Source organism: Empidonax traillii, unplaced genomic scaffold (genome assembly GCF_003031625.1).
Source record: "Empidonax traillii isolate 1590-97213 ecotype Southwest subspecies unplaced genomic scaffold, ASM303162v1 scaffold992:size1346157, whole genome shotgun sequence".
Classification (NCBI taxonomy): Eukaryota; Metazoa; Chordata; class Aves; order Passeriformes; family Tyrannidae; genus Empidonax; species Empidonax traillii.
In genome coordinates, this window is record NW_020956185.1 from 1,110,355 (window position 1) to 1,126,961 (window position 16,607).

A 16,607-nucleotide genomic window follows, 5' to 3' on the forward strand; every position below is an offset into this window, starting at 1 on the left:
TAGCACACAAAATACCTAAAACTATGTCAAAAGAACTCAAAGAGCTGTTTAGACAACCAGAAACCTTGCAGATGCCAAGGGCTGGGGGGGAAGGGTAGACCAACAGCCAGACAGCAGAGGTGTCCCCCCACGTCCTGCAGGGAGGTGGAGGTTGGACAACCACCCCACACGAACACAGAGATCAATCCTGGGATGTGCAGCACAGCTCAGACTTTTCCATTCTGTCCCCTACAGCGCCCCCAAAATGCTACCCAACAACTGCCTCGGGGCAGCATTTCTCAGCCTCTCCTGGGAGAAGGGGCTGGGAAGGAAAGGTGCCTGGAAACCAGCCAGAGGAACAGGCTGCTCACGCTGCAGCCAGCACCAGACGTGTTGCATGTGGGGAACTGTCAGCCATGAGCACCTGGTCTTCACAGAGTCCACTTGGAGGCCTGTATCCAAGGATTTCCAGAAGTTTAAAATCATGAAATGGATTCAAGGTTGACCACTAAACCATACACATTCCGCAGCAAAAGAGAAGCCTGTTGATGCAAGAGAGCCACTTAGAAACAAATATATACACATCACATCGCTCCCGAGGGAAGTGTGGGCAGGTTTCCAGGTCCACAATTAACCCAAGGAAATTAAAATTGTCTGTGAAAAAGTCTCAGACGAAAAAAATTTAAGTCTTTGTGCATTTGACAGTTTAAAGGGGTCTGTGCCCCGGAATGGGTCAGCGCAGGACTCCAGTGGACAATGAAGGAAGCAAAGATCACATTTCTAACTGGGAAACACCATTCCAGTTCAGTGTTCAGCAGCCAAGATGTGCAGAAACTCACAGACATTCAGATATACAACTTCAGACTTGGCTTCAAATGCCTCCTCCGGCAGCAGCGATTCCCAAGGCATAGAATACCCGCTTTATCCTCGGTCTCACCTGGATCTTGTCTGTATTGATTGTCTTCAGCAAAGGAGAAGCCCCCGAAGGCTGCGAATGCACGGACAGGATTCACACTCTTCCTCTAAAGCCATCGCTGACAAGTTCCAAGCACCATTCACAGGATGAAACCACCTGGGCTCTTCGTTTTTCAGGTTTCTTTTTTTATAACCATTCCTTTTTGCCCACAATTTCCCCTCAGGCAGAGTCAGCAGGTGGAGGTGCGCTTCCTGTACTGTTGGATAAGGGGCACCAAACACTCTGGAAGTCCTGTCTGGAGCAAAAAGGGATGATCCAGAAGTTCTTGTGCTGTTGCTCTTTCCAAAGGATCCCGTGTCAACATCCTGTCCAGGAAGTCTCTCAGAACCGGGGAGGTCTGTAAAAAAAGCAACCAAACAGGTCAACCCTGCAAAGGCACCAAGCACAGCTCATGCAAACACCAGGCTGCCCAGGTGGGCTTGCTTAAAGGGATCCTGCACCTTCCCCCTCTGTATCCCTGTTTTCCCGGCAGTGTGACATGGATCTCACACTTTTCATGTCAGGGGCACAACCTTCTATCAGTGGTAGGCACAGCACTTCCATGGGTTGTTTTCTTTCTAACGGGGCCCAGTCAATCAGGACAAGCCTGCCTGGAGTGCCCCTTCCATCCAGATCACTCCTGTTTCCCATTCATTATTTTCTGCAGTTCAGCAAGATTCCTGCTACCTGGACACATCCCCCGGGTGGGAAGGGTGCCTCAATTCATTCTGTTACTGGCCACAGATCATGGAAAAAGTAGTTAAATAATATTCCCAAATAGGTTTGGAGAGCCTGGAACCCTCATGCTGCTGATGCAAGAGGATGAAGAAGCTGCAGAACAGGTACCAAAAAGCTGAATGACGTCCCAGGTTTGTCCTTTAGGAGAGCTGTCAAAGCCTGGAGTAACCAGCCCCAAGCGCCACTTCCAGGCCCTGCACATCTCCTGCTGATTTAATCCTCTGCATTGTTAAAACGGAATGAAAAATGAACTTGGCTTATATTTATTTATTTAAATGCTGTTAATGACATCCAGTTTAGGTTGGGGGCACTTTCCCAGCTCTGGCTGATTTAGAAGTAGAACATGAAATCCTGTTCACACTGAGCTAGTGTTTCTTTCAGGAGCCCTTTGGATGACTTTGCTGGGATGGCTGGAGGTGGAAGTCAGCGCCCAGCTCAGGAGGAGTGCTGGGATCCAGCCTTGGATCCCTGGCAGGGAGCCTGCCCGTGCCTTGGCAGAGCAGCAGGGACTATCCCAGTGCCACCCCTTGAACCTGGTGCACCAGCACCGCAGTCCCTGACCACGGGAAGCCAGGGACTGGCACCAGAATGGAGGGCTGAGCTCCCTCAGGACACGGGGCAGGACAGCCCCTGGCCTGAGACCCAGAGATCTGCTGGAAGCCAGTCTGTTTCCCGGGATACACTGGAGCAGAGGGAGACTATGGTCAGCTCTGGCTGTCACAGACTGACAGCAGGGCCATGTCACCACATAAGGTGACAGACCAGGATGGCTTTACACTGCTCAAGGAGGGCACTGGGTCCAGAACACGACTGTGACATTTCAATTAGTGTTGCAAAGGCAAAGAGGAGAGAGCAGCTGTTGATGTTGGAGTGTGTGCTGTTAGTTCAGCAGTCTACTCTGTTAAATAATTCACTTTTAGCAGCTGCAGATCCTCTGATTAACTGGAAAGGCCGGGCAGCTCAGGATGCTGCAGAAGCTGTTTGATCTCACAGACTGGGCCTGGAATGAAAGGACTGCTCTAAGTGGGGACTGAAAGGTGATCACTGTTTCTTATGCCACTGCTACTTCTTCCTAAAAACCACGCAGCCAAGTTCATCTTCAGAGCAGTTGCAGTGTCTCCATGAGCTCCTGTCTGTCCTGAGGTTCCTGCTCTGACAATAACACATTCTTTGCAGTCCTGAAGGCCACAAAACTGGAAACTCCCAAGGACCCTCCTGTTTCCTTCCCTGGAAGATGAGCTACTCTATTGACATCAGCAAGCTGGGAACTGCTGGGTCCAGCCAAGGCAGCTCTGATTTGCACTGTCCATTTATGCCCAGGTGCCCTCACACTGTCAGGGCTGTTTCCCAAAGCACCATCGGGGCCCCAGGGGCCAAAGCACTTCCCAAGAAACCTCCTAGCAAGAGCATCTCCACAGTCAGCTGTTCTGGGGACAGCTGATACAGAGGTTGCCCTGTGATAACCATCAGGTGTACGAGTGTTTGCCAGCATTCTCACCCTGTGGAAGTTCTTCAGTTTGGGAGGAGGACTGTCTCGGAGTCTCTTCATTGCCTGGACTGGAGAATCACTGAAGTAGGGGGGTTCTCCATCCACCATCTCTATCACCATGATCCCCAGGGACCAGATATCCACCTGTGGGAGCCAATGGCACATCAACACACACAGTTCAGAGCAGCAGGGCTGACAAATGGTACCGAGTCAAACACTGACCTCTTGATGCTCTTGGTCTCCTTACAGCACTTGAACAAAGTCAGTTTTGCAGCCAGGACTGAGCCTCAGTGGTGTTGCAACATGTAAAGGTCTGCAAGTAACTGCCTGTGCTACACCTGGTTCCTTGGTAAACAAAACTCATTAGTCTGCTGCCACCTGCCCGGAATTCCAGAGCTCCCATCCCACCCTCCCCGAGGTGAGTCCCTCAGAGCTCACACCTCCCTTTCTGGCATCCATTTCCTGATCTCTATCGTGTCACAGGCTGCTCCTTGCTCACATCAGTCCACAGCTGGTATAAGTCTAGGCCAAGCTGTAAGAATAAAGTTTGTGCCTCGTTCCTGGAAGCAGAACAATCTATTTGTCTACCGACAATATTGAAATTGAAAATATTGCCATCCTTTGACAAACAAATCTGTAGTCACAGTTGACTTTGTTTTAAATAGTCTAGAGGCTCCTCCTGGAAAAGCCAATAGTTATTTTGCTGTGACACTTGAGAACATGATTTGCTCCCTGTCCCTTACCTCGGTGGTGTACGGTATCCTGGCAATGACTTCCGGAGCCATCCAGTAGGGAGTACCCACCAGGGACTTTCTCTTGGGTACATCTTTACTGATCTGAGCACAGAAGCCAAAATCTGAGAGTTTGACCTGTACAGAGGGAAAAGCAACCAACCTTAAAAATCAACCTTAAACACCACAGACAAAGACATCAAAGGGAGCAAGGGGATGAGCTGCAAACAAGGGACTGGGGACAGAAAGGAAGCAAGAGACAAAGTTGTAGCAGCAGAAGACAGGAAACAGTTTGTCTGAGGACACATACCCTGCCATCCAGAGTGAGAAGGATGGAGTCACTCTTGATGTCCCTGTGAATGACCCCCTGGGCATGGAGGTAGGACAGAGCCTGCAGCACCGACTCGCACACCGTGGCAATCTGCTCCTCGTTCAGCCTGCAACCAGGGACAGGGGAGCTCAGCTGGGCAGCGACAGGGCTCAGCCACAAGGGCACGGAGCAATTCTCAAGTTAAATCACAGGTGTTTGGGTTCCCTAGACCTTTACTATCTCACCTTCACCATTCTTCTATGTCTGTTACTGCGGAAAACAGCTTTGACTTTATGGTTGGCAATTTTAAGTTTTCATAGGTTTAATACAGAGAAATTGTATTTTAAATCCTGTATCTCAGCTCATTCTGCAAGATGCTGTTTCAAGCAGTTCTGACAGGCAGCAGTGCTGCTCGATGCCAAGGTGCTGCAGTAAGTGGTGAGACAGCTCTTTTTTTAAGCAAATATAGTAAAGATGCACAAGGCTTATTGTGCAACCATATCCAGAAAATCTCTGACCACACTCTTTGATAGCAAATACAGGGATCTTTCAGCTTTGCCTGCACACACCTTGGGTACACTCACACCTAACTAGAGGTAGCACAGGTTGGAAGCAGAGAAGAGCCTCCTGATTTCCACCGCTCTCTGTTAGCACATGGAATATGAGCACCAAGAACCTCACCTTTAGGTTTTGATAACAAGAGGTGCACTTTCAGCCTGTCATGGATGGAATTTGGTTTCAGTCAAGTGCAAAACACATTACTGGAGAATTACCTCACTCCTGGAGATGCAAATCACTTATCCCCCTCAGTAAATGTTTAGTGACTGGAACGAGGGTATTTTCCTCCCTGGGAAAAACTGTTAAAGGCTAACTTCTGATAAATGTTACGGTTCGAACAGATCCCGTTTCCACCATGTGAAAAACCAAGTGTTCACCAACAGGTTCAAAGGAAGCTTTGTAAAACCAACCTAGGCTGAGGTCCCACAGTGGAATTCAGAGTGCCTGGTAGACGTAAACACACAGGCCCTTCACAAACCTCTTCAGCAATTTTTATCTGTAATCCCAATGCCATCTAAGAGCTACAGGAGTTTCACAGGCTCTGCAATGCTGTAACTCCTCAGGATTAAGTGTTGGTTCTCAGACCCTGAGATGAGTCTCTGAATCCAGTGCTGGAGGGCCCAGCTAAGTGTCTCCAGGACACTCCTTCCAGGTGGAGCCTGCAGAGGACAATGTGGCTTTTCACACCTCCCAAACACATCACAGAACAAGATGTATGCCTTAAATCCACCACAGGATCTAGTCTGAGCACATTCTGAGCGCATAAGTGAACCAAGGGTATACTATGACTTTTGAAAAACTAAATGTAATTGGTGTTAGCAATGCTGCCTAATTATAATCCAGCTAAGATCCTGAATCTTCAAAAAAGAAAAGCTCATCTACAGACTCTCCTGGTCAGTCTTTCCGCTGGTATTCCCTGCCCCAGTTTCCAGCCCCACAGGCCTGTTGGGAAGCAGCAGGAGGGTGCTCCAGGCCATGGGTAAGGCACGACCACCATAAGTGCATGCCCAGAGCACCCTGTGAGGGGAACTCCAGGGGCCATCTCAGAACAACTTCTCTGCCCTACAGAAACGCTTTGGGCATTAATGAATATCAAGTGGTGTGGATAAGGAAACAAATTTAGGAGAGTGTCCGGTAGCTGCTATCTTTAGGCAATGGAATTTGGGAAGGAGTCCAAATCTCAAGGCTCTGCTGCACTTTTCCAGAGGAGTTAGCGAGGTTGAATTTGTGGCTAAGGTTGCACCACTGAAAACTATTTCTGCATGCGCTTTAATACTTATTCAATGAACTTCCTGGCCAGGAGCCAACAAATGTAGTAAACAGTGTTTTTTATGAGTGCAGTGTTTTACAGGGAAGGTCATAAAGCAGATGAACAGGGGGTACCTAAAGGGTTCAGTACTGTGAACAAGGTTCCTTCTACATCAGAAGTATTATCACATAATTCAAACAGATAACAAAGTGTAGCAGCTTCAGGGCACAACAAACACAAGATCTCTGAGGGAAACTACTCTTCCCAGAAATCCCCACTCTGCTCTTGCTCTCAGGTGTTGATGGTTTTGCTTTTGCTTCATACCTGATTTGAGACACAATGTCTGTGAGGGCTCCCCCCTGCAGGAACTCCATCAGCACCCAGAGCTCCTCTCCCACGAGGTAGCTCTTGTACATCTCCACGACATTGACATGCTGATAGTCCCTCATTATCACCACCTGTAAATCCACAGTGAGCAAGTGACCACCACAAAACCACTCACACCCAATCCTCCCCAGCCCAGCAGGACTCACAGCCCTGCGAGTCAGCGCAGAGCCCCCACCCCCAGCATAATCCTTGGCACAAGCATAATCCTGCTTGTAGGAAGGGAAGGGAAGGCAGGGAAGATGGCCCTGCTCCTCCCTGTTGGCCAGCGTGGCTGTTCCCCCGGCCGTGCCCTCCCTCACCTCGTTGAAGAGCAGCTCGCGGCGCTGCTGCTTCCTCAGGTCCATCATTTTGACGGCCACCTGGCGCCCCGAGTGCTTCTCCCGCGCGATGCACACGATGCCCGTGGAGCCCTCCCCGATCTTGACGTAGTTCTCCAGCATTGCCCGCGGGTCCCCCTGGTCCACGACCATCCTGAGGGCAGCTTTGAACTGCTCGTGGGTCACCACCACGGGGTCCTCGCCCACCGGCTGCCCCTTCCCGCCGGAGTCGGGGGGCAGGTGGAGGTTGCTGGAGCTGGTCTGGGTGTGCCGGTTGCGGGGGGACCCGGCTGGCGAGGGCCGGCCCGGGGGCAGGGCCACCGCCTTCTCCACGGGCGGGGACTGCTGGGGGGTCCCGGCTTCCGACACCCCCCTGGGGAAATCGGGGGCGGGCGGATCTGGCGGCAGAGACTGGGCTTTGGCTGCAGGGCTGCGCGGGGAGCCCCACTGCTGGGGCCTGAAGAAAGCGTTAGGCTGCAGGGGGAACAAAAGTCAGCAATCAGTTTTCTGTCGCTCCACTCTGCCCTAGCACAACTTGGAGCTGACTGGAGTCAAGAGCTCCAGGTCTGCCCAACACATGCTGGGATGAAGATCTGCTTGGATGCAGATCTTCAAGAACCCTTTAGGGAATGGGTGCTACACTTTAGGGACCTCCAAACTGAAGCAATTTAAAGGGAACATTTTATAGCACATGCTTTAAAAAAAACCACCAAGACCAAAACCCACAAGAAAAAACCCCAGCTGCTAAAAAGCATTCCAACCTTGCCACCAAAACTCAGGGGCAACCTGTGCTGCAGAGAATTTGAAAATCCTTTATCCCTCTGTGCCTCTGATCTTCCTCTGTATAAAAGGAAAGAGGATTCATGCCAAGGCTGTAAATCACTTTGATGTCTCGGCCTAATTCCCTTGGGGTAATTACACTCTGCCTACTGAAAACTCTCTCTGCACTTTCCACTGGTACCTGCAGAGCATTCCTGTCGATCAGGCACAGAACTTACCCTCTGCTTTGGGAAAAACATTGGGATCCAGGCCAGCTGGAGGCAGCCAGCCTGAGACTCCAGCTACACAGAGCCACCTGCCACCTTGGCAGCTCCAAAGTGACCAACCGTGAATTTGGAGGTTTTTGGAGCCCTCCCACTCCAGTGCCACACAGGCCCACCCCTGCTCAGTGTAGTGAGATCACAGCCCGTGGGAACGTGGCTTTGGGATACACATTCCCATGCAACCACTATGCATGGGTGCCCCAAGAAGGATAAACCTTGTCATGCTCATACACACCCTGGAAACGCTGATTAATTAAAATGCAACATCTAGCAGGTGGGGTATAAAATACATTATATACTTACATGTGTGTATGTAAAATATACATAAAATAGGTATACAAACACATGCAAAATAATAGTGGAGCTGCTTCAGAATGAGCAAGCCAATCGTTTGTATTATAGGGCAAAATAACTTCAAAGCAAAAAGCATTTTCTCCCTCACAATTCAGAGAGATTATTAATAAAGTTAATAATATGAGAATGGGAACCAAAAACTGCCAACAGAGACTTTTTTAGAAGAGGACTCCTTTCCCCGTCTCAGACAGGAAATAATTGTGTAGGATTTAATTCCATGCACTTTGGGTTCTAATCAAGGATTTTTGTCAACAGCAGGATCTGCATAAGCCTCACAGACACACAGGACTCATTTTCACACACACACAGGCCCTGGAAAACACCGTTTAGTGGCATCAGGGCACAGCACAAACACAGGGGGATGTCAGGAGCTCCACCCCTGCACTCCTGTGCTTACATGCTCACAGCAACACAGCATTTATTTCCCAAATCTTGTTTTGTGTCAGGAGGCAGAACCCAAAAAGGTTTTCTCTAACCCCCAGCATGCAGGAGGGGCACACAGCACACGTGCAGGCTCACACAGGTGTGTTACCCCCTGCTCCCACAGCTGACAGCCCCATGTGCACCTTCTCAGTCCTGGGACATTGTGAGGGGTCACTGCTTGTCCCACTCCTGCCCCCAGATCGAGTTTAAAGGAAGTTTCACTCGACCTTCCCACATGCCTGTTATGGCACCCACCTCCAAGGAAAGTGGTGGATGCTCTATCCCTGGAAGTGTCCAAGGCCAGGTTGGACGGGGCTTGGAGCAACCTGGGCTGGTGGAAGGTGTCCCTGCCCATGGCAGGGGGTAGAACTGGATGAGCTTTAAGGTCCCTTCAACACAAACCATTCTGGGATTCCAGGATTCAGTTGTATCCCTGTCCCCTTCACCTGCAGTTACACACTTCTCACACATCATCACCCCCACCTGAGGGAGCCTCATGTTGTCACCACCGGAGGCTGCTAAGAACACATCAGATAAACAACTCCCAGCTATGGCACAGATCCCTCCCTGGAGCAGGGAGATGGATTGGATAGCCCCGAGGTCTTCCCTGCTCCTCTCCTCTGACAAACAGCTGGAGTTCAAATGCACCCAAGCACATCCATGGGAACCTCTGAGGATGGCAGAGACACTCGGGCTGGGCAAGACTCAAGTGGCCAGTTCTTGGTACTCCAGGCAGTGTAGATGAGCCCAGAGTCACTGAGACAGCAGTAAGTGCAACTTATGCCACACAAGAACTGCATTCCTTGAGAATCCCACTGCCTTGGAAAGCAAAGCCACTGTGCCCAAAGCCTGGAGCCTGATCCTTATGCAAGCTGCGAGAAGCAGGTTGGAGACATCCCCTGTCCCTGCAACACACTACAGAACAGTCAGTTTGGTTGGGATGGTGGTTCCTGTCATTATCCTCCCACCTCAGGGACTGTGGAGCTGCTGCAAATCAGTCTGGCCCAGCCTTTGAAGGCAGCAGACAAGCTGTGGGAGGTTGGTGGGTGCTGGGTCAGCCTGGGATGGAAGAGCAGCAGTGGCTGCATTTCCTATCCAGTACAGAAACCAGAGATCTTCTCCCAGCTCAACACAAAGTGAGTCATCCATTCAGGACAGCTTTCCTGGGGGAGCTGTAGCCATGAGCTGTCCCACCCTCTGCAGCAGCCAGCAGTCACATTTCCTGTGTGACAGCACCGTGGGTGCCAATGCAAACCCTGGCAGATACAGTGACACTCAGCCCACTCTCCGAGGCAGTTCTGGTTTGCACAGGCAGAAGAACACATTACTAATGGAAGCCACAGCCATTTCCCAAATGGCAAAGGCTCCCTGATGCCACTGGAATGGCACTGCAGTTATGCCTTCACCTCACAGAAGGGTACAAGTGAGTAAGTCACCTCATCCTTGCCAGCCCACGCTCCTGCAAGCACAGCTCTGCCAACCAACCCTTCTCCCAGAGATCTGGCTGCCATCCTGAGCTGTGCCTCACAGTGCCTCCTGTGAGGCACCGACGGACCACACATTTCCCCGGCCCAGGACCATTTGGATTCCAGCATTAATCATAACAATAACAGATGGCTGCACGATGTTTGCAGTTAAATTGGTTCAGCTGTGTACATAACCTCTGCAACTGTAAAGTCAACACTGCGCCCACTCACAGCCAGGGAATAGCTCTTACCTTGATCTGCAGGGAAGAGCCCGGCTTGTTTGAGGGGCCGGATGAGGGGAACACGCTGCGCAACAGCCTCCTCTTGAGGCTGTTCTCCCGGGACTTGGAGCTGGGGCTGCCCTCCCCCGAGGGCCTGGAGCTGGCAGCTCGCTGGGGCCAGCCCTCCTCGGGGCTCCTCAGCGCGGTGTCGCTGTCCCCCGGCCCGGCCGGCACATGCTGCAGCGCTGGGCTGCGCTGGAGGCAGCTGCCGTCGGCGCCCTGGAACTCGGCCGGGCCCAGGGATTGCGCCTTGGTCACCATTCCATTGGGATGGGACTGGCCTTCCAGACGGGCTTTGTAGTCCGGCCACATGGTCTGTCTGCGGGCCACCTTGGACCCCCCGTTGCAGCTGAGGTAGTTCCCGTACTTGTCTGCCCAGTCTGCTTCAGGACTCTGGAGATACATGTCCGGGGGCCTCTCATCCCCCAGGAGCCCCAGGGACTGGGCTCTCCTCCTGCTGGTGGGGCTCCTGCCCCTCAGGGTGTTCGAGCTGATGGCAGAGAGCTTCTGGATGTCGTTGAGCAGTCCCGAGATGTAGCCTTCCACTTCCACGGTGCTGCCCCGTACCACGGTCTGGGAAACATGGGCAAGGTGGGAAACGAGGAAAAAAGTCACAGTTGTAACAATTCAGGCTCGGTTTATCTTGCCAAAAGCTAGATTTTGTTTATATAGCCAAAGTAGACTCAAGGAATTTAGAGAAAAAGAATTTTTCCTGCCTTTTTCTCATTGTCCTTTACCAAGGGGGGAAAAAAGGAATCTTTGGGTCACACCTTGCTGTTGGAGCAGCAGTGCTGTCAGCCACAACAGTCAATTCTGCTGCTGTGCTCAGGCTCTAAAAGACAATATTAGAGCCAACCTGGGATGTTTCAACTTTCCTGGCTCTCTTGTGCCAAAACTGTGTGACACTACCTCACTAATGGCTCAACAAGCTCCTGAAATATTGGTTCTCAGAAGAAGTTGCAGCACGCTGCAAGCTCCGTCTGCAGAACCTACCTCGCTGTTCCAACACAAGGTTCATCTCTCCCCTGAAGCACTCTGGGTGTTGGAATCAGCCTCCCCCAGTCTGCTTCTCCCCAATTTCTGCTAATGCATGTCCACCCTGAGCAGTGCAGAGCACGCTGTTCCAGCTCTGCATCCCCCTGTGCTCTGCCAAGCCACTCTAATTAAAGCCCGCACAGGGTCACCACAGCTCCCAACTGCCGTGTAAGCACCGGCTGCAGAACGAGGCTCCCATCCAAACAGGCACCGGCTCTGGACAAGTAGGACACTTGAAGCTGTCAATATATTATGTAGTGCTCTAACCCTGTTTTTTCTGGAACTGAAAGGCTTACAGAAGCTTTTTTAGTGCTGGGAACCAAAAGGTTCCATTTCTCCACAGAAATTCGCAGCATAGGATCACTCCTACACTTTCATGAATCTCTGCCTGAAGGAAAGTCCTTCCCTGGAGTGACAGCAATCTCCTGTTTGCTAACTGAGCTCCAGGGATCTTCTAAACATGCTGTATTAATTACACCAAGCCTAATATTTAGCTGGTGCAACACAGCAGCTCCAGTAATTTCAGCAGAACGCCACCACCACGCTCCAACGAGCGCCTGGTTTGCTCAGCGTCTGAGAATGAAAGGCACAACACAACATTTCTGTCAAACAAGGTGAAGGAAGGACAGCCCCACTCATTCCATGGCACACATACCAGCTGCAGCTGGAAATTCTGGTCTTCACTCTGCTCCCTCAGCACACAAACATTCCTCCACGGCCCGGCCACAGCCACGCAACAACGTGCTGGGGACATGGACTTGTCGGACCCAAATGGACAAAAGTCATTCCAGAGAGACTTGTGTGTTCACTAAATAAGAAGTCTCTAAGAACATGCTGTGGGCTCTCTGGAAAATCCATTTCAGTGCTCATCTCCTATTTAGAAACTCCCTAAAATTAGACTCAGGTCACTCCCATTAAGACAGTCCTACCCCCTGTGGACAGGGAAGATGGGACTTGGCCTTGCTTTGCTGCTATAAAGACTGCATCAAATTAATGAAGAAACATCTAAATTTGAGCCAAATCTATCTGGAGTGCTCTTACACAGATCATGCCTTACTGAGCAGAATTTACTATAACAAGAAAAGCCCCTTTTCATAAAGGGCTACACACCAGAAACGAACAACTCTGACAGTTGAATCCAGGACTAGTATAAGGGCTTGGCCAATTAGCACTTTAAAAAAATCTTATTGATTGGTATAATTGAACAGGAATTAATTCAAATGGAGTTTACCCGAAATACTCAACTACGTGATGCAGTCTCAGAGAGTATTTGCACTTGGACTTACTGGGAAAAAAACAGTGTTAGTTTAAGATTCTCCTCTAGTTCTTAAAGCCTGTTGGGTATTCTGTCCTTGTTCTCTAAAGGCTTTGCACCTCCTTTCAGCTTTTGCCATGCTCAGCTTTAATAAGTCACACATGAAAGTACCAACCAGCATTAGGCTCTGGGCAAACTCCCGGGAATCTCTTCATGCACATTCCTGTTTTGACAGTGATGCCTCACACTATTTTTGGAGTATCCTTTGCCTAATACTCGAGAAGATGGCTCAGTTTGCTGTGGAAATGCCACTGGTGCAGTGTCAGAAGCCTCACTCAAGTCAAGCTACAGGAGAGTGTTGTCATTTCCCCCTGACCCACAGCCCCACACCCTGGGATTGATGGAAATTGGGTTGCTTAACGTGATTTGTTCTTGATAAATCCACACTGGCCGCCAGCTATTACCCTGCTATCTCCTTGGAAGTGGCTGCAAATAGATTACTTGCTTATTTGTTCCACCCTCTTTCTGGGAATAGAAATTATTCTGACTGATCTGCAATTCCTTGAATCTCACTAGGCCCAGCTGACTTGAAAAAATGCAACTTCTTAACCAAGACTCATTTCTGTTCACGTTCTTTTCTTATTCCAGCTTGCATTCCCATCCCTTCATGCTCATGCTAATTGTGTCAGCCCACTAAACACACTCAATAAAGGCTGCAGAAAAATCATTAAACACTTAAGAATTCCCGGTGTCATCTGTTACTAACTTTCTTCCAAGATCAGCATTGAGCACATTCTTCCCTTCATCCTCCTTCTCCTCAGTGCACTTATGATGTCTCCTTAGTGCCCTTTATGTTCTTTGAGAATAACATCTCTTTTCATGCCTTGGCCTTCCAGTTTTGTTCCTACATAAATTTCTTTTCTCTTTGCCCTTTATAACTTGACCTAGTTTCCACCCTTCTGAGCAATCCTCCTGCAGTTTAAGCTCATTAAAGAGCTCCTGATCTGACCAAGTTGGTCTCTTATTACACATTTCATCTCTGCTCTGGACTGTGCTCCTATCCCCTACTATATTTTGAACCTCAAAGCACATTCAGTACACCAGGCAATCCCTCCTGCCTTTTTCTTTCAGCTGTTCTTCCTGAGCAAGTCTTTCCTTTACAAATCAGCATTCTGCTCCAATATGATGTGCCATTTCAACTGCAGGTCAGATTATGTATAAAAAACTTACATTATACCAAATATAGTCCCATTTAGTCCCCATGTTTTTAACACCTATACACAAAAAGCTAAATATATTCATCAGATGGCCTACTCTTTTTTATATCCCTCCTAAAACCCAAGTAGTAACATCTCTATTTTACAACTCACCTTTCAGCTTTTAGGCCTCTGTAACTTTTTTTTTTAACAGAGAACAAAAACCTCCCACAAGCTCCCAAGACTTTTAAATACAATAATTCTGTCCTCATCTTTCATTTCCTTTTCCAACAGCAGGTTCCTGCTGTCACACAGTCTCCAAAGCCAGTACCAGCAGCCAAGTGAAGCCACCCATCCATCAGAATCACCTGTTTCTCCTTACTGAAGGACTTGCTCTAAGGACATGCTCCTGTTTAATGTGTCCTACTTTCCATCGAAATGGTGCTTTATGAACTCTTTTAGCCCAAACGCTCCTTTAGTCCTTGCTGTCCTCACTTGTCCATGAACAGCAAGCCAGCATACCCCACTCTCTCCCACTCAGGCTTCCCTGGCAACTTCATTACCAGCCTGCTTTGCTCATCCACGAGAATGACAAACCTGCTAAAACAGGTCTGTCCCCAAATTCTCCTCCTCCCTTCCCTGTACAGCAGCTGAGCACATCCCGGTTCCTGTCAGCCCCACGAGAGCTTCCCAGGTCCCTGGCACAGTGACATAAAGGCAGCCAACAGTGGCACTACTGCAGTCCTTATTGCTCATGAAGGTTCTATCAAAGCCCAGCCCCTGTTCTCCCCTCAGTCCCACACAGACGCCACCCCGAGCCCCGTTTCTGGGCAATGGGACACTGCAAGAGCGAGGAGCCGCCTCCCTCTCTTACCTTCATGGGCTGGAGCTGCATCCTCGTGATCCTCGAAGGATCCACCACTGGCTTGGGGCGCCTCAGCGTGTCCAGAATGTTCTGCCATTGGGGGGGCAGGCCCACAAACTTGCCCTCCTTTGGGTCAAACGAGGTGTGGACACGGTGCTCGAAGTTCTGCGGAGCCGAGATCTCCGGGCGTTTCTTCTTCTTCTTGCGGAACATGACGCCTGCAGGGGGAGGCAGCGCCGTCAGTGGTGGCTGTGCCTGCAGTGCCCGGCCGGCACAACCACCCGCCACTTGGGCCAGCTCGGCACGCCGCACCAAGAGCTTTCTCTGGGGGAAAGCGCTTGACAATCACATGAGGAAGCACAGGCACCAACACAGCAAACACTTGCCCAAGACCACCTGGCAGGTCCGTGGCTGAGCTGGGATTTCTACTGACTGACTTCATTTCTACAAATTCACGTTACCTGATATAAACGCTCCAAAATGTGTTAGAGATGCGAATTTATATCTTACAGGCTCATACCTAGGTTCGATGGCTCTGAAGTCCAGCCAGTGAGAGTGTGGATGCCACTATAAGCCTACAATGAAAGGTGGTTATGGACAGGGCTCAGGTTGGCTTCTCACTGGTTACTGCAAGTAATTAATATCCACTTGGTTCCAATTTAACGTCAACAGAGCTGTTGCCAAAGGAAGATCTGCCCAACACTGACTTCGGATCTCAGTTTTTCTTGCTTACAGGGCCCGTGAGGGAAAGAGAAGGTGGGAGGTGGAAATGAAACTCTGTCAGCAGGTAGCTGAAGAAGCTAAAATTAAAAACTAAGGCTCCTTCCCTTGAGGGCTGAGAGAGACAGCTTGTGTGAACAGCCAGTGTAAGTGCAACAAGCCAGAAGCAGCTAACACTGAAATATTCCCTAAAACAGGAGACATTCAAAATCTATTTCGATTAAAATCAATTCAAAATCTAGATTTTATAGCCAAAAAAAGGTAGTTAGATAAATAGAAAGCTAAGAGATCAGGTCTCTCTGAAATTGGGAAGATATGAAGGAAAAGGAAAAACCAGAGCTCTGTGTGCAGGAGGTAGAAAAGGTGGAGGACTGCAAGGGATGGACACAACCTCTCAAGGTCCCTTCTCCCCTCAAATATTCTATGATTCCATTGACTGGTTTGGGAAAAAGCTCCAATGCTTTATTAAAGCAATTAAAATCCACTAGTAAAAAAATTAAATCGTTTCTATGCCCTTCCCTTTCCACTGACAACTTGAATGTTGGCATTTGCCTCTCACTAACGCTGCTTCCACAGTGAATGGCTCCTCTTCCTTGACATCAGGCAGAGCATTTTTACCACTTCAACTTTGTGACAGGTCACTCCTCCCCTGCACAGGACCTCAGCCTCCAGCCATTTGTGCTGAACAAATATTTGCAAAGGTCAGAGACACAGACCACAGAGAGATAACCTCCTGCAGTGGAGACAAGAACACACTTCTAGAGGACACCCATCTCCAACATCAGCACATCACTGGGAAATCTAGGGCAAACATTTTCCAGGTTGTCCCATGCTAAACTTGTTTAGGGAGCAAAGGGCAGCCACCATTTGAACAATGACTGATTCCTGGTGCTAGACAGAGGTCCTGACATCCAATCCACTCTGGCTCCTGCAGCCACAGGGGTAGGAATTGTTTGTATGGCACAGAAGGACCTTTACTCCATCTAACACTCCAGTCATGCCACCCACCCCTGGTGAAACCTACCCCTCACACGGACACTGGCCACTGTAACACTGCAGCCAGAAGCCCACTACAGATACCTGACAGCTGAAAAAGAAAACAAAAGGTTAGGAAACTAAAAAAAAAAAAAAAAAAAAAAAAAAAAAAAAAAAAAAAAAAAAAAAAAAAAAAAAAAAAAAAAAAAAAAAAAAAAAAAAAAAAAAAAAAAAAAAAAAAAAAAAAAAAAAAAAAAAAAAAAAAAAAAAAAAAAAAAAAA

At 49.3% G+C, this 16,607-nt stretch overlaps 1 protein-coding gene across 7 annotated transcripts in view; it reads right to left on the reverse strand.

The window, feature by feature from the left end:
• Window positions 1-403: 403 nt before the first annotated feature.
• Window positions 404-16,607, reverse strand: part of PAK6 (p21 (RAC1) activated kinase 6) — a 36,988-nt gene continuing 20,784 nt past the window's right edge. For 6 of the 7 annotated variants that reach the window (XM_027903728.1, XM_027903726.1, XM_027903727.1 and 3 more), the window contains 8 exons: window positions 14,641-14,849; window positions 10,251-10,853; window positions 6,696-7,187; window positions 6,334-6,467; window positions 4,203-4,329; window positions 3,905-4,030; window positions 3,171-3,305; window positions 404-1,292 (listed from right to left, as the gene is read on the reverse strand). In XM_027903728.1, the coding sequence (XP_027759529.1) occupies window positions 1,125-1,292; window positions 3,171-3,305; window positions 3,905-4,030; window positions 4,203-4,329; window positions 6,334-6,467; window positions 6,696-7,187; window positions 10,251-10,853; window positions 14,641-14,844 (1,989 nt within the window). In that variant the 5' untranslated portion in view covers window positions 14,845-14,849 and the 3' untranslated portion in view covers window positions 404-1,124. Of the gene's footprint in view, window positions 1,293-3,170; window positions 3,306-3,904; window positions 4,031-4,202; window positions 4,330-6,333; window positions 6,468-6,695; window positions 7,188-10,250; window positions 10,854-14,640; window positions 14,850-15,151; window positions 15,369-16,607 lie in introns of those variants that run through there. The other variant, XM_027903731.1, reaches the window with a different exon arrangement.